Source organism: Penicillium lagena (genome assembly GCF_028827675.1).
Source record: "Penicillium lagena strain IBT 129212 chromosome Unknown utg000001l_segment0_segment0, whole genome shotgun sequence".
NCBI lineage: Eukaryota > Fungi > Ascomycota > Eurotiomycetes > Eurotiales > Aspergillaceae > Penicillium > Penicillium lagena.
Window position 1 is genome coordinate 4,712,397 of NW_026623222.1, and position 25,041 is coordinate 4,737,437.

General features: G+C 50.0%; 10 protein-coding genes across 10 annotated transcripts; 3 read left to right on the forward strand and 7 right to left on the reverse strand.

The window, feature by feature from the left end:
• Nucleotides 1–1,023: 1,023 nt before the first annotated feature.
• N7510_002082 (uncharacterized protein) lies at nucleotides 1,024–1,736 on the reverse strand (the record flags this gene model as incomplete). Its single annotated transcript, XM_056974009.1, has 3 exons — nucleotides 1,024–1,208; nucleotides 1,315–1,439; nucleotides 1,651–1,736. The coding sequence occupies 3 exons, from the start codon at nucleotides 1,734–1,736 to the stop codon at nucleotides 1,024–1,026; spliced, it is 396 nt and encodes a 131-aa protein (XP_056839126.1).
• An 896-nt stretch (nucleotides 1,737–2,632) lies between these two features.
• N7510_002083 (C6 zinc finger domain protein) lies at nucleotides 2,633–3,907 on the reverse strand (the record flags this gene model as incomplete). The annotated part of the gene is made up of 1 exon (XM_056974010.1): nucleotides 2,633–3,907. The coding sequence occupies one exon, from the start codon at nucleotides 3,905–3,907 to the stop codon at nucleotides 2,633–2,635; it is 1,275 nt and encodes a 424-aa protein (XP_056839127.1).
• A 1,017-nt stretch (nucleotides 3,908–4,924) lies between these two features.
• N7510_002084 (zinc-binding alcohol dehydrogenase family protein) lies at nucleotides 4,925–5,977 on the reverse strand (the record flags this gene model as incomplete). Its single annotated transcript, XM_056974011.1, has 1 exon — nucleotides 4,925–5,977. One exon carries the CDS (start codon nucleotides 5,975–5,977, stop codon nucleotides 4,925–4,927), a length of 1,053 nt encoding a protein of 350 aa, XP_056839128.1.
• Nucleotides 5,978–6,662: 685 nt separating this feature from the next.
• cat1 (catalase catB) lies at nucleotides 6,663–8,940 on the reverse strand (the record flags this gene model as incomplete). The annotated part of the gene is made up of 3 exons (XM_056974012.1): nucleotides 6,663–8,353; nucleotides 8,414–8,639; nucleotides 8,692–8,940. 3 exons carry the CDS (start codon nucleotides 8,938–8,940, stop codon nucleotides 6,663–6,665), a joined length of 2,166 nt encoding a protein of 721 aa, XP_056839129.1.
• Nucleotides 8,941–12,626: 3,686 nt separating this feature from the next.
• N7510_002086 (uncharacterized protein) lies at nucleotides 12,627–13,372 on the reverse strand (the record flags this gene model as incomplete). The annotated part of the gene is made up of 3 exons (XM_056974013.1): nucleotides 12,627–12,984; nucleotides 13,047–13,183; nucleotides 13,241–13,372. 3 exons carry the CDS (start codon nucleotides 13,370–13,372, stop codon nucleotides 12,627–12,629), a joined length of 627 nt encoding a protein of 208 aa, XP_056839130.1.
• A 1,268-nt stretch (nucleotides 13,373–14,640) lies between these two features.
• On the forward strand, nucleotides 14,641–16,299 carry N7510_002087 (putative HET domain protein; the record flags this gene model as incomplete). Its single annotated transcript, XM_056974014.1, has 1 exon — nucleotides 14,641–16,299. One exon carries the CDS (start codon nucleotides 14,641–14,643, stop codon nucleotides 16,297–16,299), a length of 1,659 nt encoding a protein of 552 aa, XP_056839131.1.
• Nucleotides 16,300–16,564: 265 nt separating this feature from the next.
• Nucleotides 16,565–18,741, reverse strand: N7510_002088 (putative C6 transcription factor; the record flags this gene model as incomplete). Its single annotated transcript, XM_056974015.1, has 4 exons — nucleotides 16,565–17,199; nucleotides 17,256–18,334; nucleotides 18,406–18,538; nucleotides 18,597–18,741. 4 exons carry the CDS (start codon nucleotides 18,739–18,741, stop codon nucleotides 16,565–16,567), a joined length of 1,992 nt encoding a protein of 663 aa, XP_056839132.1.
• A 502-nt stretch (nucleotides 18,742–19,243) lies between these two features.
• Nucleotides 19,244–20,197, forward strand: N7510_002089 (SDR family oxidoreductase; the record flags this gene model as incomplete). The annotated part of the gene is made up of 1 exon (XM_056974016.1): nucleotides 19,244–20,197. The coding sequence occupies one exon, from the start codon at nucleotides 19,244–19,246 to the stop codon at nucleotides 20,195–20,197; it is 954 nt and encodes a 317-aa protein (XP_056839133.1).
• Nucleotides 20,198–20,427: 230 nt separating this feature from the next.
• N7510_002090 (DUF3292 domain-containing protein) lies at nucleotides 20,428–22,637 on the reverse strand (the record flags this gene model as incomplete). Its single annotated transcript, XM_056974017.1, has 5 exons — nucleotides 20,428–21,220; nucleotides 21,268–21,495; nucleotides 21,552–22,063; nucleotides 22,112–22,321; nucleotides 22,368–22,637. 5 exons carry the CDS (start codon nucleotides 22,635–22,637, stop codon nucleotides 20,428–20,430), a joined length of 2,013 nt encoding a protein of 670 aa, XP_056839134.1.
• A 400-nt stretch (nucleotides 22,638–23,037) lies between these two features.
• N7510_002091 (crossover junction endonuclease MUS81) lies at nucleotides 23,038–24,920 on the forward strand (the record flags this gene model as incomplete). The annotated part of the gene is made up of 3 exons (XM_056974018.1): nucleotides 23,038–23,129; nucleotides 23,183–23,352; nucleotides 23,407–24,920. The coding sequence occupies 3 exons, from the start codon at nucleotides 23,038–23,040 to the stop codon at nucleotides 24,918–24,920; spliced, it is 1,776 nt and encodes a 591-aa protein (XP_056839135.1).
• Between the last annotated feature and the right edge of the window lie 121 nt (nucleotides 24,921–25,041).

Sequence of the window (25,041 nt, forward strand, 5' to 3'; positions counted from 1 at the left end):
GCATGTATCGATTTTTCAAGTAATGCTTGAATCCCTAATTCGGTTGCCCAGTAATCGAAGTGCGCTGGTGATGGATTTCCAGCTTCTCATTCTCCTGATTAACGCCAGTACGAGTGTCATGCAATCTCCATAATATCATCTTGGGATTTACATGTCTTAAATTTGTGCCGTCCACCGAGCTTCTGGCAGTCTCACGATGTCTAGCAACCTTGATAAGGCATTGTTTAATTTCTTGGCGGCGAGAAAATCATTATGCCATGAGCCAATCCACATACGCGCGATTTGATATGTGTAATCTTGGTGGGATGCGTTCGCTGCAGGGGGGCCATCATTATTGGGTTGTGCAATCTGCAGGTCGTTGAATGGGGCGGCGATCATCTATCTTCCGCACGGGCAGCAACCGTCGAGATCTCTATCAAATGTAGAACAAAATTGCAATAGAATGAATCAACTGAGAGTCGAAGGATGATAACTGATATTCCGAGTCACATTTCGAACGGCAAACAGAAGCAATTAAGTCAGCACCAATACCATAGGCTTCTTCCGGATGACTGTCATTACCGTGTTCTATCCCATCTTATTATGTTTGCTTAAGTCTCCAGTTAGATTTCGGCAGGTGCAAGAGTCTCAGTCTCCCAAAATGAGAAGAATTTGCGCTATTGCTATGGCTAGGCCTCTGCCACAACTCCTTTTTTGCTAACTGGCCGCTCATCGGGCAATCCTGAACATTCGCTATTGACAATTCAGTGTTGATATTGATTTGGGATCCGAGTGGCGGGCGTCCTCGACTATTTATTGTATGAGACAGGATTTACAAACATACGAAGCACACTGAAAAAAAGAGACCACAGCAATGGCTTGATATAAGTCATAGAGGCAGGTATAGTTATAAAGAGCTCCAGTGTCAGAGCCAAGAGTAAAAAAGGGAGATAGGAACAAAGCAAGCCAACGCTCGACTCCAAGCTGCAAGCCCTAACCAGAGCAAGAACAAGAGTCATCCCAAATCCAAATTTTTTCACCCATTTACTCCTCAGCCTCCTCCACCTCGGGCAGCGGAGACTCCTTGGGAACATCACCGCCCTTGGCCTTCACAGCTTCTTCGGCGGGAGCACTGGCCTTCGCCGCGCCGTTCGTCCCGTTCTCTTTCTCGACGCCCTCCTCGTCTTTAGATGCAGGAGCGGTCTTTTGTTTCTTTGCTGCTGGGGGGCCTGTTGTGCAATTATTAGGAAGAGGTACAGACAGATAAAACCAACGAAGGGGAAAGGTGAGGGAATGAAATAAGATAGGAAGAAAAGTAGTGGTTAGTATACGCACCTTCATCTCCACCCTCATCTTCATCTTCCTCCTCTTCGTCCTCATCTTCATCACTAACTTCCTCGCCGCCATCATCCTCGTCGTCATCGCCCTCATCGCTGACATCAGGCTCTGAGTCTTCATATCTACAGAGGAATCGAATTAGCCACCTTCTCTAGAATCGCGACTTTGATGGATCCCGATATATAGCCTGCGCTGCGCGACCATTGCGACCGCAATGCGCTGACTGGAGCAAGCGAGGCTGGGGGAGATGGCGGGACCGCGAGAGCCGACAGAAGGCAGGCAACGGGGCAATGAATTGGGCATTGGAATTGGAAAAAGGATAGGTAAACACACTCTTCTTCCTCCTCGCTCTCGTCGCTAGGCAGCGCCTGGAGGACCTCCTCCTCCTCGGCGTCTTGCTTTCTCTTGCGAGTGGACATGTTGATAGTGAGGGATTATTTGCGGAGTCGGGTGGCAGGGAAGCCGGGGTATGAGCGGATTAATGGGGGATTGCCAATAACAGGTGGAACAAATGGCGGACTCGGGGGTCACGTCGGATAAGGGGGAGATAGAAAGGGAGAGGAGGGAGAAAAGAAAAACAAAGCAACGAGAGGAGTAGACCAGGGTTGAGCGAGCGAAGGGGGGGGGGCAAGGGGGCTGGTTGGTGACGCCATGGAGTGGGTGCGTGTGCGGAGTGGTGACTGGGTCACTTTGACTTACATAGTTAGGGCTTCTATGGTTCATGTTTATTATTGACTATTGACAGCGATACGTACTACTGCTATTACACCACAACACTCAGTGACGGTAAATTGGGCGCCGAAATCGGTCATTTTAAGGTCTAATGTGATTTCACTAGGAGCCGACTACTAAGTCGCAGGTCGCGCTCCAACGCGCCAACCTCTCCATTTCAACTACCCACCATGCCACCAATTCGTAATCGGTCTTCGCAGAATTCGACCGAGCAAGAGGGGCGCATCTTATTAGCTATTCATGTTGTTTGAAAACATGGATTTCCCGAGGTTTACGAAGCTGCTCGTCAATTCCAAGCATCACGCTCAACCCTGTAAGAGCGCGTCTATGGCGACCCCTAGAGATGCTGCTCATCGTCGCTTAAGAGTTTAAACAATTTCTCAGAGCCGTTAAGAGCCGTTAGGCCCCTGGTTCTCGAGATATCTCAAGTATACGTTTTTGCTAAGAAAGAGTCGTCTCTCATGTACACCCAGTTTAGTATGGCACGACTCGAATTTCTACTATTCTGTTCTAATGCTCGCCTCTCGCCGCTTCTCAATCTCCCGGTAGAATTGTGTACACTCCTGATCATACCTTCACAAGATTATACAGTAGTGGGGATGTATTCGTGGACTCTTCGCCAAGTATCGGTAGTCGGATCACGTTCGTTCCACGTACATCGCAAAAAGAGTTGATCACGGGTTGGTTTCCACTTCGCAATATCTTTCTCCGTCGTTCCTTCAGGAAGCCCATCTTGTGGTCGAAAAATTTTGATGGGTCCCATCCGTGCCTCTTCCGGGATGAGCATTGATGTCGATATCGAGTTCTCGAAGCCTGCAGGCATGGAATATATGCTTGCGATAGTCTCATCATCCGGAGCGGTGACAAGAGTGCTCAGATCGAACTTTGAAACCTCGTTACCCGTGCCCTGACTGTCGGGTTGATATTCACTAGATGGGTCGGTTGATTTCAGTACAACAAAACTGGCTCTCGCTTGACCTGTATTCATTGCCATTCCGTATCTTTCTTCTAACGCCATGACCTGCTCGCCGAAAGTGAACATGGATCGGGTCTGGTAGAACCCCAGCACCCGAGGAGCTCGGCGTAATAAGGCGAGTGCGGTGCGCCTGATTTTAGGTTCGCGGCATCTGGAACAGGTGAACCAGAGTGGGAGGCCAACGCTGAGTTCAAATGTGTAGGGTGGCTGTGTTCCGTCTGGTCGTGCTGTAGCATCAAGAGCGATTTCGGACTGTTCCACTATATTTTGGAAGTTGGGTATATATGCGTCTGTGTCGGTCTCTCTTGGTGATAAGCAGATCCTGAGTGTTATAAACAGCGCCTCGTAAGAAGCGAAGAGCAGGGCTCCTAAGCCGGTCTGTTGTGGTGACAAGACTTCTCTTCTGCGTAGGGAGTCCACTAGGTTGATAAATGCAGAGCGCCATCTCTTGAGTCTGGTTGATAGGACTGATTGTTGTCGTGACAAGTTTTGGAATTTGTTGGCGGTGTCAGGGTCCCGTAAATACTCAACGCATTCGCCTTGAAAGACTTGGGTCTCTGCGGCTATGAGAACGATGCCATCTCGAGCAGACTTGAGGGAGTCAAATCCTTGCATCGGCAAATCCTTATTTTCTCCTAGCAAAGAACCGACCTGAAGTGCCGAAAGAGGGAGAGCGATCGATCCTAGACGAAGGAAGATCGGAACGATGACATCCTCTAACAAAGAGGCATTGGTTGCTGGCATGATCTTGGCAGCTAATTGGGCGCGGAAAGCGAGGATAAGACGCAACCCCTGGCTGTAAAGCTGTGAAGCAGTCTCAACACCTCCTTGAATGGACTCAATGCAGATAAACAGTAAACAACTGATCAGCCCAACAAACATATCTAGGCGACCTCGCTCAATCTGCTGGCGGATGGCAGACACCGAGCGGGAGTACCAGCGTAACGCGTCTCGGTGATTTTGACTGAGAGTGCAAGAATGACACTGGCATATGGAGACAAGGCCTAGACATAGCCCAGGGCTTTCAAATAATGCACCAATGGCAATGATAGCATCCCACACGGCAGGTTCACTCCGACAAACTTGTGGGACGATGGCGCGCCAGAAAGTGACATCTAGCCCACCACCAACAGATGGTGCGGCCTGCTGAAAATAGTAGGCAAAAGACCGGCGTTCTCGCCACACAGTGCTTGGTGATAATGAAAGAGGGCTATCGATGATGGAGATTGTGCCCTCGTATTCACACTTGCGACCCGTGGTAGTACACCGTGTACAGTGTGGCCTTTCTTCTCCGCACTTGACTCTTCTGATTCTATCTGAAGTTTAGTATCTTGCCCTTCCGGTGAAAAGAAATTAATAAATCCTACAGGATAAGCACCTACTTGCACGTTTTGCACCCCTTTCTCGATTTCAGATTCCCGTTTGAACCACCCCTCAAACGGACTGATGGGCTAACGGACATATAGCAGAGTTCCCGAGCAGCTTGCTCGGGACGCTGATCCTGTTGAAGCAACTAGCGACTACAGGTCGCACAACGTTGCCTGAACTTCATCTCACTGTGGTCCAGCCAGCAGCAAACCCGACCCGAACGGTATCACGTAAGCGGGCCATAGAGGAATCAGGCCACTAGGCAAAAGGTTGTCTAAGAGAAGCTTGCCGGATGCCATAGAGCTACCTCACTTGTCGAACTATTGGAAGACTCGCATTTCTATCTTTGAAGCTAGCAATAGCAATAGTAAGATAGCAGACTAAGAAAGGCAGAGAGAAAATATTTCCAAGACTAAGAATAAATTTAGCTTTCCACATAATGTAAGACCGGGACCCCACAGCAATAGAAGGCCGAACAGAAGTAGTTGCATATATAACCAACGATCCACCACTATATTTATCCCGATTTCTTCAGATAGGATGCTCAATCACAAACTTTTGCATGCTGGCCTTGCCAGCTGAAACGTCAAGCATGGCACGAATTCCTTCCTCTCCGCCCTTCACAATCACGACATTTGGCATACAGTATCCTTTTCCATAGTTTGAAATAGCCCAGCTGACAGCTTGGTCGATTTTTTCTTTCATGGCCTGATCGGCGGCATGTTTGACCACAAGTCCATTCGGAAGTTTGTATTCCAGATCGACATTTCTGCAGGCAAAGATGTGACTCCACTGGTTCTTCGCATCGCTCGAAGCAGGAATTGCAGAAGTAAACAAAGCGTCGCTTGAGTCATTCACGCAAGCCTCACAGAGGCTGGTTGACGAAGGCTGTTCGCTGGACACAACCGAATCCACCACCCTTTTTAGCGGCTTAGTGGTATGCTTGGAGAGAGCAGATTGAATTTTCTCCACAACCTCATTGTCATTATAATCAAAACACTCCGTTGCACCGATGCTTAGGAGCTTCGCATGATTCTTAGGGGACGCAGTGGTGATAATAGGGTAACATCCTGCCTTTTTGGCAAATTGGATGATAGCACTTCCAACAGCACTTGAGCCACCCCATACCAAAAGGGGCTCAGTCTCATGTTCAAAACTAAGCTGGAGCTGATTGAAGAGAGCATCAGCTGCGGTATGGGTTACAACCATGAAGCAAGCCGCATCTTCCATGGGCATAGAAGGGGGAACATGGTAGATGAACTGTCGGGCGCAATGGAATTCCTGGTGCACGCCATACTGCTTTGGTTTATCTAGAAGAGGCGCAGCAAATCCAAGGACGCGGTCGTCGGGTTTGAATTTATCTTTTTTTGCACTGCCTGCTTTGACAACGATACCAGAAAAGTCGTACCCCGCGACAGTGTTGGTGAATCCAAGTCTCGCATGAACCACATCGGCCGGGTTGATTCCAGAAAATTGAACCTTAACAAGAACCTCATTTGGCAACGGCTCGTAGATTTCATCGACTGTGCCAATGTACGGCTTGCCGTCCTGGTCGGTAAAAATTGCACGCGTGGCCTTTTGCATCGTGTTGCTATTCCTTGGAAGAAGTAAAGGTTTTTGGGCGGAGAGGTTTAAGTGAGATATCAGAACACATATAAAGTATCAAGATACAGAGTATTGATTATTCAGGTTCTAGCGAATATTTTACAAGCAGTACTTCGCTCTCGGTCGTGAAAGAAGTTATCCCGTTTTCCCCGTGGTGAATAATTGGTGACGTCGACCATCGGCCCTGTCGGCCCCGTCGGCCCCGCTGAGGACATGGCGGTGGCGATCGTGGATGAGGTTGAGAATAACAAGTTGAGTCACAAACACTGGACATGTACTGGGCCGATTGGATTGAAGGAGTGGTAGGTCTCGTTTTGCTAACGATCCAATTGTTTCAGATCATTTGCTGCACCCGCAGATTAATATTGGACAGATGATCACTTGGGACCAGACAAGGAAACTTCGAGCAGGTTAAGTTGCATTATACTGATAGTTATTAACAAATTTTGCTATAATACGTCCAAGAACAAGTCGAAGAAATTCTTCTCAAATTGACAATCTATCACTAAATTTACAGCTCACATATAGTTCTAACGAGTAGCTTCAAATTCAATATGAACTGGATACTAGACAACACTCTCCTTCAAATAGTATTAGATGCGCTCTAAATCAGTTGCTACTGGAAACAACATCAGATACTCGTTTGGTCGTCTATTTGGCACGCTCAGTTAGAGTCCAGGGTGAAACGGTTCAGCCATTTGAAGGTCGTCAATGCACTTCGGAGGTCCGAGATGAAAGAGGAGCTAATGGTTTGCGCAAAGAAAACGCCAGGGACGTTCGGTGCGATTTCAGCCATTGTCAAGGCCAAATCACCGGATCCAAGAGCTCCCACAGTCTTCCCGTACTTGAATGCATCCACCAGGATCTGGAGGGGACGGCCAGCAGGGAACAGACTCGAGTAAGGAGACACAGTTGTGGGCATGTCGGGGGTGCTTTCGGGCTGCTTGGTGAAGCTGCTTGGGGAGAACAGATTCTGAACTCCATCTGCGACAATGACTGCGTCGTAGAGAGACCCATCCGCAGCGGAGTAGGTTACATTAGCGTTCTGCAAGGTCTCCGAGATGATGGTGACATCGACCTGTGCGGAAGCCAGGCTCTCAGCGAGCTTCATACCCTGGGTAAGAGAATCAGGGTAGGCCTGGGAAGCAAGGAAAGCAACCTGCAAGCCAGAAATGTTGTACAGTGGTTGGAACGCGCTGACTCCGACAGTCTTGTTGTTATGGTAGTAAGTAGGGTTGGGAGCAGGGCATGGAATATGCAGGGCTGCACCAACGCGGCAGGCGAGGTCATTGTCAATCATGTTCAGCTGGGTCACCATATTTTGGATCACAGACACTTCAGTGACATGCGAAATTTCGAAACGGAGTGCATTGACAATCATTTGCTGCTCCTCGGGGACAAGGGAGTTCCAGAACAGACGGGGCTGGGAGTAGTGGTCGTTAAAGGTTGGGCTTTGCTCGCGAACCAGGTAACCGTTATAGAAACGGTCGGGGGAAGTGAAAAACCCATTCCCAACGGTCTGGTTTGCCTGCATTGGAGAGCCACCATTCAAGGTATTTGGTGTGTACGCATACTGGTTTGTGAAAATGGTGGGCTGCATGAAACCATCACGGTTGTTGTTGTGAACACTTGATCGAGGGCGGTTGATGGGAAGTTGCTCAAAGTTGGCGGATCCATGACGCTGGAGCTGGGTGTCAAGGTAGGAGTAAATACGACCCTGGAGAAGAGGATCCTCGGAAAAGTCGATGCCACGAACGACATGGCCAGGCTGAAAGCCAACTTGCTCTGTCTCGGCGAAGTAGTTGAGGACATTGCGGTTGAGCTGCATCTTTCCAAGCCAGGTCACAGGGACGACATTTTCCGGGAGGAACTTGGTAGGGTCCAGGATATCAAAGCCGTAGGCCAGGGCGTCAGATTCCTTGACAATCTGGACACCAAGCTCGTATTCGGGGAAGTGGCCCTGATCGATAGCATTGTACAGATCCTGGCGATGATAGTCGAAGTTCTTACCAGCAGCCGCCTGGGCTTCTTCCCAAACCATACTAGCAACGCCCTGTAGACTTCTCCACTGGATTCGGACGTAGACAGAGTCACCAGCATTGGTCACAAAGCGGTAAGCATGCACACCATATCCGTTTACATGGCGGAAAGAACGCGGGATGCCATGGCCAGCCATGAACCACAGTACGGTATGCAAAGCACTAGGCTGGGAGGAGAAGAAGTCATAGGCAGTAGTGTGGGCGGTGCCACCCTGGGGTATCTCGGTCTGAGGCTCGGGCTTGATCGCATGAACCAGATCAGGGAACTGGCTGGCATCCTGGATGAAGAAGGTGGGTACAGTCACTCCGACGATATCTGTTTCATTCAACCTGTTAACATCGGGAGGATCGAAACTCTACGAAGGGGCTAGCTCACCATAGTTGCCTTCATCAGTGTAGAACCTGGTGGCAAATCCGTGCATATCACGAACAGTGTCTGGACTGCCTCTGAATCCTTGAACCGTGGAGAATCGTACAAAAGTATCTGTCTGCTTCCCCTCAGCGCTGAGGAAATCGGCTGCGGTGATGTTGGACCAATTGCCGTAGGAAGTGAAGGTTCCATACGCTCCAACTCCTCTGGCATGCACAACACGTTCGGGAATCTAATCATAGTTAGTCTTGCTGTTGTCTGGTGATGAACATTAATCAACTTACGCGCTCATGATCGAAGTGCTGAAGCTTTTGACGGAACATGAAGTCCTCCAAGGCAGTTGGACCCCGGGTCCCGACCTTCAGACTCAGCTGGTCTTGGATCGGAGTACCCGAGTCGGTGGTCATGTAAGCGTCCGTGTCATCGCTGTACAAGGGCGGACTCGAAGGAATGCTACTGCTCGAAAGCCCTGCAAAGGGACACTGCGAAGCAGCATAGCCGGCAAGGCCTAGCAAAAGGAAGAAGCTTTTCATTTTGATCACTCAATAGGGTAAATCTGGAAGATAATCTTGAGTGAGGATAACAACCTGGCTGGAAGAGGGGTTGGATGAGGGCCCTCTTATAAGTAATAACAAACTCAGACCCGATATCGCTACGAGATGATGGAGCGTCGTCAACTTCGTTTCTACCGCAAGAATGTCTCCATCGAGTGGTGCACGGAAACCAAATTTCTTCCTAATCCAAAATAGCAATAAGCACTAGAGAATCCGAGGATCTCCGCTTTGGAGTCGTTGGGGTCGACGGAGACGATACGGAGTGATTTCGACTGGATGTACTCCATATGAGTGTACAAACTGTATATACCTATTTAGGCTTAGTAGGGCGGGTGGCATCTGCCAAGGGTCTAGGCGTTAAATGCTTAACAATTAAATGGTGGATCTTTAAGTGGCTGCCACTTACCCTCTAGCCAGAAAGGGTTATATGGCCCATGGTTTTGGATTTCAGGGGTACGTAAGTTCATAACTAACCAACTAGAGCAACCCTATGAAGTGATCACAAGATCTATATCACAGCACAGCATTTACCTAAGTTAATGGGCACAGCCATGGGACTTACGACGCCTTCCCATTTCTACTTAATATATCCACAACCGCCGCCAGATACGCGGTACGGTTACTTCCCTAAGTTACCGAATGGCACTTTGTAATCCTAGAAAGCTCTAACTAATTGGGTCTAGTCAGGAGTTCGTCTCTTAGAACCTTCCTATCCTTGTCTTGGTCGAGATAGAGTATTAAAATCCGGGTTTACGGATCTTCCATACTTAACGTAATCGGTAAACGAGTGAGACATGTAAGTGAGACACCCAAAACACCATAGTAATGTGACAAATTACAGCATAATTGAACAATAATAGCTTAAATATGAGATTTTATTGTATCCTAGTACTATTCAGGTCACATTTAGCCCAATCATGGAGTTCTGGAAATTCTTGAGATTTAATGGTTCAGATATATTCGCTTCTAAAATCGGACCCCCAACCCCTACGCGGTTATCGTTACAATAGCACTACATCAATAATAGTATGGATTACGTATACAACTCGAAGAGTATTCTGCACAACCTGGTACAGGAACTTTACATCCTCAGAATACTTTTTGCGGAGATAATTGCATCAGAAAATCGCCACTTTGGAGTCGTTGGAGTGATGGAGTCGACACGGGATGAATATACTCCGTATGAGTGTCAAACGACTATTTACTTATTTAGGGTTAGTGGGCGGGTTGTATTTGGCTTGGATCTAGACGCCAAATGCTTGATAATGATAACTTATGCTAGTGATTAGTAACTAAAAGTTAAGTAGCTATCATGGAATGGCCTTCCGCTGACGGGATTACGGGATTGGCCAACCTGCAAAGTGGGTAGGTCTCGGAACTTTTCTAGAAAAAGAAAAAGAAAATTATTGAGTTGGATTACTAGGATAAGGGGTTACATTTCTATCCTCGTAAGTTAAATGATCGAAGAGAATCACTTTCAATGTACGGATGTTTTTCAAGCGCTCCGTCTTGCGACTTCAAAGGAAGCTCCTACTACCTTCACCAGCGTAGCGAGCATTCATCTGTATCAGTCCTAGATCTTCCTTCAGAGAACTCATCCCCGCGTGCCGAACTCCTTCTCTGCAGCCTTTTCCCTACTAAAATCTTCCATTATCGTTCAAGGTCCATTCGTCAATAACGTCTGCAATAGTCTGTATGTGACCGTACGTTACCGGCTGGGGGCCTTACGGATTCATGAACGTAAGAAACGTAAGAGCTGATGCAAAGATAGTGACGCAGATGACATAACGAACAACCCAGCGTGGTTCATGGTGAACCAAACCCTGTTTTCTTCAGAATCGAAGGAAGGTTGGAATGATTGACCGAGCAGTCAATGCAGAAGGGATTCGAATATTAGGAGCATGCCGTACTTCCAGCTCGTCAGGGCAGAGGAATGGCTGGATGGCGAGAACATTGGTTCTTCCGCCAGAACAGCATTGAGCATCAAGGCCTCTCCATACATCTTCTTCTCGGTATAAATTAATGATGAGCTCTGCACAGTGGAGCCCAAGAGTTTGCAAGCCTTGTATTGCGCAGACAAAGAAGACCGAGGATAAGAGCAGCAACGAACGACATTGATGGGATTTGCTCAATATAATCCAGACTGAAGAAAACCGCGTTAAAATAGGATATCATTGATGTACCCTGAACAATGAGGTTTGTTGAAAGAATTCCAAGCGACATTTTCGTTGTTTGTCTATATAGACTGCCAAATAGCTTTTTCTCAAGTCATCCGTATCATGGATCTTGTACTTGTTGCCTTATCATACAACGTGATATGTTGTATCATTGCTTCAGCTAGGTTCACTACAGGCAATGATAATACCACAAATCGTCAAAACAAAGCCCAGAACCCCTGCCAAGAGAATGGCGTCCGAGTCTCGCACTTGACACTCCCGAATTGTATAGATCACCAGCGTCAGCCCACTCACTAAAAATGCGCATGCTACATCCTTCACTGCTTGCGGGTGCCAGTGAGAGTAAGACGCCTTGGTAAAGAAAAAGACGGGAGTAACACAGGCAATGACGAAAGCCCAGTAGTTAATAATCCCCGAGGTGGAGGCCCGCCACTCAGCGTATTTAATTTCATATACGCTCTCGTAAAGGAACGGACCAACTTCCTTCCCAAAGATCTGAACGAAATCCTTCTTAGAAGATTTATATAGGGTGCTTCCACGGCCTAGGCGCCAGAGGTCGGCGGTGGATTGGGCGAATTCGGAAGAGGCATCGTGTTTTTTAATGAGAACATCAGCTAAAAAGGCCCTGACTTGGTTTGGCCCGGCGTCTTGAAGAGGGAAATCAACCATAAGGTAGATGGATGCGGTCGCGTGAAGTCTGGTGCAAAGGTGGTAAATGAGCTTGGCTTAGGATTCCTTGCCTATGGAGACGTTTTTGAGTTCTCGGGGCGATCACGCTGCTCTATAAGAGAGTAAATGATTTTGTAGTGCGGAGGTGGTGGGAGGGGGTGGGGAGAGGGTGGGTATTATACGCTATACGTGTTGGACTAATGGCTTGGGACTTCGTGTTATTTCACTAGCAAATATCACTAGGACTTAGAGTCCTTGTTTGGCCTGTTGTCTGTTTGAATAGAGGATTGACTCTACGTGGTTCTATGAATCGTTATAGTATTATAACAATGATTTATTTGTGACTGTCTGCCATGTACGATTACAGGTGAGCAGAAGTTGTAGAGAGTAACCAGAATTGGCTTAGCGTTGAGTCCGGGAAACAATTGGTGAGAGTATAGAGGGTAAACTAATTCCGAATATCGCTGTATGCAGTAAGGAATCTGAATGTTAAATTTAATAGAGTAGAATCTGAAGAGTGCTTGAACATGAAAACCGTGCGATGGTTTGCGCATTTCATGGGCGTTACGAAAATACGTTCAATGCTTTGACAATATACTACCTATTTATGCAGTGGCCCATTGCACCTCCGATATAGCCCTCGGGTGGGAAACCGTCTTAAATGAGGGAACAATGTGCGAAAGAGAATTGAACTTAATTTGTAGGATGATCCCTAGCGCTATTCAAGTACAATCAAAAGGAAATCCTCGAAATCCCTTTGTATTTCCCATTAAGGACCCCATCTTCTCTTAGTTTATGCTAGGACAATAGATTGCAATTTTAGATTATCAGTCCTAATCCCCCCAGAACTGCTGCACCGGCAGCAAAACGTGCAGTCCCGAGCCCAGCTATCTCAGCCGCACCACCAGTTTTGGTCTCACTTGCTCCCGAATCGGTAGGAGTTGCGGACTCAGTCGTAGCAGTAGCCGCGTTTCCAGCACTGGCTTCGGAAGTGTGTTTGGTACCACCAGCCGTATTTGTAGCAGCAGGTGTATTAAAGCCCAATGCGATCGCAGAGGCAGGAAGAGTAGCTGTGTTCGAAAAAGTGGCTACATAGGTCCCACTTTGGCCCGACTGGTACTCGGTGCAGGCAGCTGAAGATCCGGAGTCGATATACTTACACCCAACAGAGGAGAACCTATGATCATATTAGTTGTGTATTTCATGGTTATGAATGCTCTTAAGAAGCGGTTTTCTCACAATGGCTCTGACGGATCGGTGTATGAACATCCAACATATGACGGGCCTGTGACAACAGTGGCACCAGCACTAGGTAGCGTGCAAACATTGGCATCGCCGTTATCGCATTTGACAACATAGGTAGTGTGAGTGGCATCCTAAATTGTTAAGGTCAATAAAGTACTTCCGTTCGCATGCTCACAATCGCCACGTACACTGCCAGCTGTAGAAATGGATACATAACCGGAATCGACAAGCCATTGGTTTAAGAAAGGGGAGTCAGCAATGTGCTGTTGGGCGGCAATAATGCTAGCACCACAGAGGACCAGGAAAGCGCGAGAAAACATCGTCCAATTTTGAAATGGGTAAATTGTAGCAAAAGGAAACGAAGGGCTTGCAAGTCAAAAGGAGAGTGCAATCGGCAAATTATGTTTCTACGGCACTGCCAAGTCACTATTCAAAGCCAAGTTCGTATTGGCATAGCCGTCTTCATCGCTCTCGCTAGTCAGTTATAGCTCAAAGCTCGGCTACAGCGTCCTCACTTTCAGGGGTCTGTCTCTTGGCTGAGTGAGCCGTTGACGGAATTGTTTCTTCTTACTCGTTGAATATTCTCCAGTGGCGCTCGCTAATCATGCCCACTAGCCGCATTACAGCAACGGTTCCTTCCGTACTCGGTGCAACAACAGGCAACCCCGGTCCTAGCCACCTTTCCACTATTTCAGAAAGCGACCGAGACCACGGAAAAGTGAACGCATCAATAGCAATTTTTTGGCAGTCATAAGTCATGTGCGAGAGGCCATATGCGAGCTTTAAGGCACCAAGTACACTAACAACCTCCCAACCCGTACCTTGAATTACCCGCCGGGATTTGATCTAATTGTAGATAAATTGTAAATTTTTAGGGTTGCAAAAGAATAAGCGCGTCAGCTGTAATGTGTGAGGTCCAATTTCTTGGGCCGACTTCTCAAATGCCCCCCGTTCTTTTTCTGTCATGGGGAGGCGCAGCGACACTGCGAGGGTCCGACCGTCCCGCACACGTTAGCGAGGCGACATGGGATTGAGTCCAAAGCTCCAGGCTTCAGTAAGCCTCTACAAATGGGCTCACGAGAGAAATATCGGCTTAACACATATATTGTTCAGAGGAAGGCAACAACGTTCACCCTTACCACGGGACACTAATATATAAAGCGTCCGTCGTACCGGTAACTTCACATTTTCTATTCCTTTTTCATTGGACAGCCAATCCACTTTCTCAAGTCCTGACCTGTTTTTCCATTGCTCGATATGCCTCTCTGCGAAGACTGTAACACTTGGGATCTGGAGTTGAAGGGCCCATTTGGTGTTACCTTGGGTAAATACAATGATCTCGTCGTAAAGGCGGACAACGGCTGCGAAGCCTGCAGATTTTTCTGTTCGATGTTGCAGTCCTCAAGCCGCTACAAGGACCAACTTGAAAAGTTGGTCGGTCGAGTTGTGGTTTTCTGTAACGAGCGCCTAGACGCTAGAGAGGCGGGATCCTTTGGTATGACGATGTCCTGGGACGATTTATGCCTTGACATGTGTGTTGCAAGTGATTATGCTGGTATGCATCGGTCTCCATGAAGGTAACTGAACTATGCTAGCGATACTGACTCTTCTAGGTCCGCCCGTCGATGGGCTTGATTGTCTTCGTGACATTCCAGTCAATTCGCAGGACGAAAGATGCTTGAGTCAGATTTCATCTTGGATATCTGAATGTGCAGAGCACACGACTTGCTCTCAATCGAAGCCAATTTCTTTGCCTGAAAGGGTCATTGAAATTTCCCCGGATCCTGCGGTGGCTCCACGCATCATTTCCTCTGACGGACGAAATGGGTCCTATATCATCTTAAGCCATCATTACTCCGGGGACGCTAAGATTCCGGACACCGCGGAACTACTGAAAGGTGGCCTGCCCGTGACTTTAGACGTCGCGGTCTTCCCAAAAGCTATAGCTGACGCCGTCGATGTCACCCGCCGATTGGGCTATCGATATCTCTGGGCAAGAGAGCTCTGTATGACAGCGAGCGAATTTTCGGAGAACTCATCCGGCTTCTTGAGTATCTACGCCCGGGCAGCGTTGATGCTTACAGCATCTGCTGGACCAGAAGCCGATCACGGATTATTTCACGACAGGAAGATCCTCTATTCTCCTGCGCTAGGGACTGGCAAAGACAGATTTTTCCGACCACGTGCCCTACATTGGGTGTCAAATGTTGAAGAATCACCACTTGCTATGTTTGGTTGGAATGTCGTGGAGAGAATGCTTGCACCACGCATTGTTCATTTCACAAATCGGCAGCTGGTCTGGGAATGTGCTTCAGGCTGCCAATTCGAAGCAGCAAAAAGTATTGGAAACCAAGGCTCTGGCCCTAAGATCAACGGCTATGATAAAACCATTTTTCAGCGCTATGTGGAGGATGCACTCCAGCAGTCCCTTGCCGAGATCAATCAAGGCAGTGATGATGGGAAGGATAAATCAGTTGCACGGTTACAAACCTGGACGGACAGCGTGAACGCGCTCTCTTGGGGCAAATTCGAGCCTCCTTCCGACAAACTCCTCGTGGTTGGAAAGATTGCACTAGCTATGAGCGATAACACGATGGGAGACTACCTGGCCGGAATCTGGAGCAAACACATCATATCTGGGCTAGCTTGGGGCCGCATGTTCTCTCTTTTGACTCCAACACCCGAGTATGTGGCTCCAACTTGGAGTTGGGCCAGCGTGAATGGCCCCGTGGCCATAGATAATGTCCAGGACGATATTACTTCTGATTTTATGTGGCTTCAGAAGTACCAACCAAAGCTTGTTTCCCACCACATTATACTTGCCGACCCTTCCAACCCCTATGGAAATGTTTTGCAGGGGTCGCAAATTGCCCTTGAGGCGGCCTGCATTGGATTCAAAAACCTAACAGATAGTTTCAAGGTACAGGAACAAGGGTTTCAAGTACGACCAGTTCTGGATCAATCATTGCTGTTTGATTGCAGCTGCTGCAGGCCCAGGCCAGACGAGGTCCAAGAGGCAGACTCGAGCAAATTCAATCAAGAGGTCGAGCATCATGTCTGTATTATCCTGAAGTTTGGCGACTTGGACGTGAAGACTGGTGGTGTGGGATCCTGTTTATGTCTTATTTTGAAAGGTTCCGATGAAAGCGACTCTTTTACCAGAGTAGGCTTTTTGACAGTTGCACTCAACTCTAGGGACCAAATGGATACAATGGGTTGGGAAAGACGCAAGGTCAAGTTGGTCTGAATAGTACTAGGATATCAATTTTCCTGTCTTTACTATACAATGCTCACATGAAGTAATCATGCAGGTAAATGGCTTGAGGCCTTGGGTAATCTGAGGTCCAATGTCTGTGCTAAAGCCGGACAAGATCACAGTCAATGCGAGCCACAATATCTTTTTGCTGTAGGGTTTTAGAATGAGTTCCTACCAGCAGGTTGCTTAGCGAGCGGCTCACCCCATGATCTCAGAGCCGATCGCTACCGAAGTGGCATGTCTATCGTCACCAATACTACTGGGCCAGAAATTCGAAATTCGCCATGCTCGGATCCAGCAGGTTCTCGTCCAGCCCAAACCCATATGTGCCGACCATATCGTAAATCAGATCTGGCGGAGGGAACCCCTGCGCCATCGCATTGGCGCCCCCAGGAACCTCACTCCCTGTCGCGCCGTTTGTCGCACCCACTTGCCAGGCAGCCTCCCACGAGTCAAAGCGCTCAATCATCTTGCTCAGCCCCCGTGCAATGTGCCGGGTCAGATGGCGCTCGCCCGCCGACACGCAGTTCATCAGCTCAATCACCCGCTCCACCAGCCGCCGCACCTGGCGCGCGTTGATGCTGAGGTACGCCGAGTTCCAATTGATGGCCACCTTCAACAAAAACACGGCGGAGAAGGTCACCATGGTGTGTGTGAAGATAGGCACTCCCACGATCGCATCGCGGATGTCAGGCTCTTCGAGGACCATGTTTAGACAGGCCATCGCGGATGAGATGGCAATGTTGGCGGATTCCTTGCGGTCCATGGAGAACACGGGCGTCGTAGATGGAGAGAGTGCGCGCAGGGAGAGCGAGTTGAGCTGGAATTTGGCAAAATGGTAGTGCAACACTACGCCCTTGGACGGATAGGTCCGTACATAGGGGCTGTCGGCTGGAATCAAAACAGTTAGAACGCTTTCAGTATCGACGGGGCATCAACAAACGTACCAGATCGAGGCTGCCACAGCAGTCGCCATTGATCTACCGCGACATTGTACATTCGCAATTGTCCAAAGTCTTCCTCGCTCATCGCTTGCTCGGTATCGCTGCCGAAAGCCCGGTACGCCTCGGTTAGGATCATAAACAAAGCCACTTGCGCCAGAAGCCGAATATCCCCGGGGACGACCATGGGAAACTCGAGAAACCTCTCATAGTTGCGGATCGCCACATCTTCATGGATCACCGGCGGCCGCCCATAGGCAATGCTGAAATGGTGGTCACACACATAGAGAAGATACCACAGCTGAGCGCGCTCATATTGATCGTTGTGCCCGCGGGTCAGGCGTTGGTAGCTCTGATGCAGACCCATTTCGGTGGCAATGCGCACGGCATGGCCAGACAGCTTCCAGCTCAACTCAGACAGCCAGAAGGCTCCGACGCAGAGACCGCGGACATCATCCAGGGTGTGGGCGCGCGTGAGCGCCATACTCGACACCAGAGAGACATACTCGCTGTAGCACCGGTTCAAGGTATCGGTGCGGTTGGGAATATGAAGGGCCGCCACAGTCAGAACGGCGGTTGAGAGAAGCGTCGATGCGCGGCGGACCGATGTCAGATCACGGTGCACGAGGATGATGCCGCCCCAGAGCAGTTGATTCATCGTCCGGCTGAAGTAGGCGAATAGCTCCTCGGCCTCGTGGATCGAAACCAAACCGCGCGAAATGAAGTCCTCCTCCAATAAAGTCTTCTTGGGCGCTTCGATGGGGTTGTTTCGTAGATTGCGCAACTTGGTGACCTCGTAAAGACTGCGCATAGGTGCTGGAACCAAGTCCGGGCCTTGAAGGTCAGGTTCCTGTGAATGTTCCCGAGTAACGTCCATCACAACCCCCGGGCCCTCCTGATGGCTGGTGTATGTATGTGACCGGTTAATGGACGGCCGTTGAGCATGATGCGAGGTAGCGGGGCTCAAGGTGTCGGGAACGTCACTGGTGGCAAAGGTTGAGAGGTCGGGCGAACCACCTTGTCGCAGGAGATGAGAAACAGCCGCCTGCAGCTGCTGCATAGTCGCCGTGGCCTGGGATTTCCATCTATGACGCTAATTGTCAGTGTTCGTGCTCCACGACGCCAGTAAGGAGGGTCCAAGCGACCGCGCACATACGCCCCATCATCATCGACAAATTTCTGCGAAAAGTCGTTGACCACGCATTTGATGCCACTGCGGAGACACTTGTTGCAGCTCAGCTCTCCAGGGCGAAACTCGCAGCGGATCTTATGGCGCTTGCACTCCGCGCCTGTGCGGGCGAGATCAGCATGAGATCGACCATCCGCAGGGAAGGGAGGGAGACTTACAGGCACGCGCTTTGGAGATCTTGGGAGGCGGAGGCCGGTCCGAGTGATTCGCCGGCTGGGGAGACTCGAAGCCGGCGAGAGAAGAAGAGCGCTTCAATGGAGTGCCATCCATGAGGCGCGAATCCGTCGGGGATTCTCCGGCCATGTGGGATGGGGGTCGTCAGGCTATGTCGGCGCAACCCGAGTGGGCCAAAGGATCAAGAGTAAGGATAATTATGTGTCACTGGAATTCTCGATGGCTGCAATGGGTCAATGCGAATGGCCGCAGCCCTGGGAGCACGAATGAGAGACTAGAGGGGAGAAAGAGAGGGAAGGTCGGGCGAACGGCAAAGAAAATAGCTTCTGTGGTCCGACCAGGGACAGACACCGAACCCTACCGGTAGACGCCTACCTACCCTCTCTACCTTCCATCCTTTCTTTTCCCTTTTGATTGAATTGAAGACACTCGATTACCTCGTCAATATACTACACTGTGTACTTTCCCGTGTTTAGCTAGCGACCATTCCTTGCAGAACCCACATGGTCCACACTCGCCCCCGGGCCAAGTCCGGTGCGGAGGAGCGCGCGTCGGACTTGATGCGAATGCGGAGGAATAAGAGCTCGTCACATTCATCAATATTCTCAGCCCATTATACTCCCACGGCATGATGCATATTCTCATTACTGGCGCCGCGGGCTTCATCGGCCAACTCCTAGCCCGAGAGCTACTGGATGACCCAGCCTATCGCGTCACTCTGACCGACATCCACCAACCACCCGTCCCCAAGGGCGTGCGCTACCCGCAGAATGCGACCGCCGTGAAAGCCGACCTTCTGGATGGAGCGACAGCGGGAGTTGACTCGTCGCTCGATGCCGTGTATGCCTTCCATGGGATCATGTCGTCCGGTTCCGAGGCCAATTTCGACCTCGGCATGAGCGTTAACGTCGACGCCACGCGCAACCTCCTCGAAGCGCTACGACACACTTGCCCCGGTGTGCGGGTGATCTACTCATCCAGCCAAGCTGTGTACGGACAACCGCTCCCCGAAGTGGTGACGGACAGCGTGGTGCCCACACCGGAATCGTCGTACGGCGCCGAGAAGATCGTGTGCGAGACGCTGGTGAACGAGTACACGCGCCGGAAGTATATCACAGGTTTCACGCTGCGCTTTCCCACTATCTCGGTGCGCCCCGGTGCGCCCACCGCCGCGGCGTCGTCCTTCTTGTCGGGTATGATCCGCGAGCCTCTCGACGGCAAGGAATGCGTCATCCCTATTGAGAACCGCGGGTTCAAGTCCTGGCTCTGCTCACCCAAAACCCTTGTGCACAATCTCCTTCTGACTCTTGGTCTGTCCGCGGACTGCGTGCCGCCGCATATCCGCCAGATCAATGTGCCAGGCATTTGTGTTACGGTACAGGGGATGATGGATGCGCTGGAGAAGGTTGGTGGGAAGGATAAGCTGGCTCTACTAAAGGAGAAGGAAGACCCTGCGCTTGTTGCAATTTTAAAGTCGTGGCCTACGCAGTTTGACAATTCACAGGCTATTGCGCTGGGATTTAAACGGGATGAGTCGTTTGAGCAGGCTGTACGGGATTATAAGGCTGAATTGGAGCATTCATGATCCTGCATAAAGACAGAACGATTATACCTACGCAGTGGTACGTAGCTGCCACAATTCATCTTGAGAAACAGTCCAGCTCTTAGATCGCTCTATTATTTTGTCGGTAGATCTTTGTTTTAGGCCGTCGTGGTGAAATATAAATCCTTTGCCAAGACTGAAGGAAAAAGCAACCGGCTCATAATCATTTCCAAACCTGTGATCATCTTAGCACGCGCACCAGGGTATAAAAATCAACAGCTCTCCCACACCTGTCCATCAATCGCAACCAGCCGGTTAAACAACTGATTTCTAGTCCCCATAGCAGTCAACTGGTACGACTGACCAGACTCCTTCCCGACGATAAGCAAGCCATCCACAACTTCTTTGCCCCCCATAGCCCAACCGACAACCAGTTTGCCCTTCCAGCCCATCCCGCCTAGCTTCTTCATCTCCCGGATTTCCGGGACAGGAAGACTGAAAAGCACGGATCCTTTCTTGCGGCTTTCCATTCTCAGATCAGTTCCCTGTGGGTGGTCTGTGGTGAAATATAGCAGCATAGGCTCTCTAGATGAGTCCAGTACCACAGTCCCGTGTCTGCCTTTGTACCGTGCGTCAAATTCAACCGGTCCAACGGGTATAATGACTTGACCTTTACGACGAAGAACCCCGACCTTGTTCTTGGCGCGCCGTGAGCCTGCTAGTGCTCGCATGCGGTCAATGGCTCGTTTGCTTTCAACGCCTGTGGCTGTAGTGCCGCGGAAGAAGCCCAGGATATTGGCAGCCCAGGTACTTTTGTGAGGTACTTCGAAGGGTAATTGAGGCTCTTGTGGTGACTGAGAATCGAGAGCTTCACCAGAAGCTGCTTGCTTTATTTCTTCGGTAGTAGCGCCTAAGGCCAATTTCTCATGATGCAGTGAAGCTGGCCGTGAAGGAGGTTTGTCGCGGGAAGTTGGGGGTGGTGGGAGTGGTGAAGCGTTTCTTTCGCCGACTCGAAGGAGTGTTAGCGTCAGCTGGGCATTTGTTGGGATTTCCTTGAGGAGCGAACTGGTTTTGATTGTTAGAGAAGACAGCTTGTCGTGTGGGGGACGTACTTCTGTAATTCGAAGAACTTTTGCCAGTGCGGGACCTTGTGATTCAGATAAGTGATGCTTCGTCCGATGAGGGGATCTCCAAAGAAGGCAATGCCGATAACGAGTCCGCTCATCTTTATCAAAATGTAACTGGATATGAAGGCCGATGCCAGACAGGCTGGTGCCAGTACTGAGACCAGACGCAGGCGAGGATCCATTTGAGGAAATGGAGGAGTAGCGGACAAAGCACTGTCAGATTTCATTAGAACCAATCGCGATAGACAATTTGGTTGGCGTTGCCTTACTTGCCAAATTTCTCATAGGTATCAGTGAGATCACTGACCATCTGCATTAACAGATCAGCTGCATTCATAACTGCCTCTCTCACTGGCTGTCTCGTCTTGTCATGAGAATCCAACGGCACCCTGCCGTGCGCTGCGCTTTGCGCGTCGGCCGTGTTGGATACGATCTCCATAGCATCAGGGACAGCTCCTTCTAGCGGTGCATCTTCGGGAACTCCTTGGTCATGTTTCCCAACTGCACTTCCAACAGCAACGCTGGCCACGCTCGCGACTAAGTTGCTCGCCTCCTGCTCGGCCGCTTCGCCTTTGAACTTCTCCGGGGCGCCGGTGATGCTGTCATGAGATCCCAGTACCCCTGTTTTGGGCTTTTGAACGCCGCCAGTATTCTTATCAACGAGAGCAATGGGTGCTGGAGGAAATAAGAGTGGCCGGCATGGCGGGTATATAACCAAGGCAATCAAAATAGCAAAGAATGTGGGAGCGAGAAAGTCCAATATCCATGCAATAAAGTATACCTGTAAGAGCGTCAGTACATTTCAATAATGTGCACTGGATAAACCCACTGCGAAAAATATGGCAGTTCGTCTCGGCTCTTTCCACGATCGCAGACGCGCAACGTGTTTAATGGCACTGGTCAGGCCAACCACGACCGTGATGTAGAACCGTTCAATCGTGGCACGCAGTTTATCCGGCGAGAAGTCCTCATCGGCCGTTCGGGTAAGGTCCAATCGTTGCAGTGGAGCATCCGGTACTGCTTTGACCGCATAGACTTGCTGCATTGTGCTTAGTCGTGCTCTCTACACCTGGGGAATGGCGCACCTTGTTGAAGCGTCTGATGAGCATGAATAGATCGTCGTTTGACAGGCCGGCCACCAGCGACTCCTCAATCTGGTCTCCCGATCGTCCCCATCCGATATCAGCGGTCTCGGTTGTGTCATCTTTCTGCGACAGGCCTTTCTCGTCTTGCTCAATTTGCGCCAGGACGTGACTCGTTGTTGGTCCTTGGGGTTGTGGTGGTTCCTCGGTATCTTCACTGTTTTTATGGACTGTGGTGTCCACAGATGTCACAGTTTCCTCGTTGTCCAACATTGTATGATGAGGGAGAAGGGTTCTTGATGGAAAGTAGACGATGAAAGAAGTATATTCTGGAGGGGTATCGACGTCATCGCCAGCCGGTTTCCCTGTTGTACGAGTGAGTAGCGGTCTCGCACCACCATCAACGCACATTACTAGACATCATTACAGCCTTCAATAATCGTGAATACATGTATCACAACTAATAAAAATGCTTGTAGACTTCATCTTACCCATTGGACCAATGCAGGAATTTACCTCACAGCGATAAGTGTCCAATCAGTCCTTATCTTATCTTATCGTAATATCGTAACGGATCATGTGACTCGTCGCGTTCCCAAATGGGAAAGAGTCGCGTCAACCCATTAACCACCTGCAACTCCTGGCGGAGGTGCCTCGGCATCGCCAACACAGAATGAGCGAGGAGTGCGCGAACCCCCTGCTACTGGGGTGGATCAAAGAATGGCTCGACCAAGCCCGCGAGCGCAACAGCAAAGGCGTGACAGTGTCCGTATTCCCGAGTGTTCGATCTTCCCGTCATGCAGCTGATGCATTCTCAGTTACAAAAAGGCCTATGAGTCGATGAAGGCGTGTCCGCTGGCCTTTGACCATCCGTCCCAGGCGCAACAACTGAACGGACTGGGTCCAAAACTATGTGACAGGCTGACAGAGAAGCTCAAGGCCTATTGCCAGGAAAGTGGCCTTCCCATGCCCGAGCTTCCGGGTCAAGGTGCGCACCATTAAACATTACAGTTAATATCCTGTGGCTTAATCTCTGTGCCAGCGAATAAGAGAACATCCGATACCGGTGTGGCCGGTGATCAACCAACCAAGAAGCCTCGGAAAACAAAGCCATACGTGCCTGCACTGCGATCTGGGCCCTATGCACTTCTACTGGGATTGGCCACATTGGGCGAGGATAGCTCACAGAGTATGACAAAGGCTCAGCTGATTGAGGTGGCCCAGCCTTACTGTGACAGCTCCTTCACGGCGCCAACGGACCCGACTAAATTCTATACGGCATGGAACTCCATGAAAACACTGGTCCAGAAAGACCTCGTGTACGAGCACGGACGACCGCTGCGCAAGTATGCTCTTTCGGAGGATGGATGGGAGGTCGCAAAACGGATACAAAAGACACTACCGGGTTCTGTCCAGAATATGACGTCCTTCGCAGGCAATCAAGCCTCAGACCAGACTTCCGCATTACAAACATCACGCGCCGGTGTCGCTGCCGATCCGGTATCTCCAGAAGACGACGACGACTTGGCAATTCTGCACCCCGTGAGTGCCCATCATGGCCAATCTGCAGAAGACGAAGGCCCAATCCTCCCCATCACCCTTCCACCAGGGAGCTTCACAATCCAACTTGTCCTCGACACCCGAGAAGTGCGCACCTCAACAGATCGGGACTACATCGCCAACGAACTCATGAAGCAAGGAATCACTCCCCAAGTACGCGCTCTGGAACTAGGCGACGCAATGTGGGTAGCCAAATGCCGCGACCCGTCGTTCCTAGCTCGACACGGCGAGGAAGGCAACGAGGTGATGCTGGACTGGATTATTGAGCGGAAGCGGCTGGACGATTTGATCGGGTCCATCAAAGACGGCCGGTTCCACGAACAGAAGTTCCGGCTACGTCGTTCTGGCATGAAGAATGTTATTTATCTGGTTGAGGAGTTCACAGTCACGCATCCCGACGCGGGGAGTGGGAGCGCCATGAAATATCAAGAGATGGTTGCGTCGGCGATTGCCTCGACGCAGGTAGTGAATGGGTACTTCATGAAGAAGACGCGCAACCTCGACGATTCGATTCGATATCTGGCCCGGATGACGCTGCTTCTACGGCAGATGTACGGAGCATCCGAAGACGCCAATCCCACCACCACCAGTAGTCCAGCTTCATCCACACCGATCAGCCTCATTCCCAGCCGCCGCATCTCCTCCACACAGTCCTATCTCACCATCCTCGACACACTCCGCGCCCAAGACCCTGCTCTCACCTACGGCGTGACATTCTCCACATTCTCAGCTCTCACCTCCAAATCCGACGTCCTGTCTCTCCGTGATATCTTCTTGAAGATGCTCATGTGCACGCGTGGTGTAACAGGCGAGAAGGCACTCGAGATGCAGAAACGGTGGAAGACACCACGGGAGTTGGTGGAGGCGTATATGGCGCTGGAACCAAAGGACCGCGAGGTGATGGTGTCGAGCCAGATGCAGACGCTGGTCGGGAGGAAGAAGGTTGCGCGAGCGTTGAGTAAGAAGATCGCGGAGGTTTGGGGGGAGGCTGGATGATTCTCTTCTTACTGTCTAGATCCTATACTTCCTAGTGGTGTGCTGGTTCTTCGAGGAAAGTCAGGATTTATTACACCCATAAACATTAAATTCGCTACCTGGTATAATGATACAGAAAAAA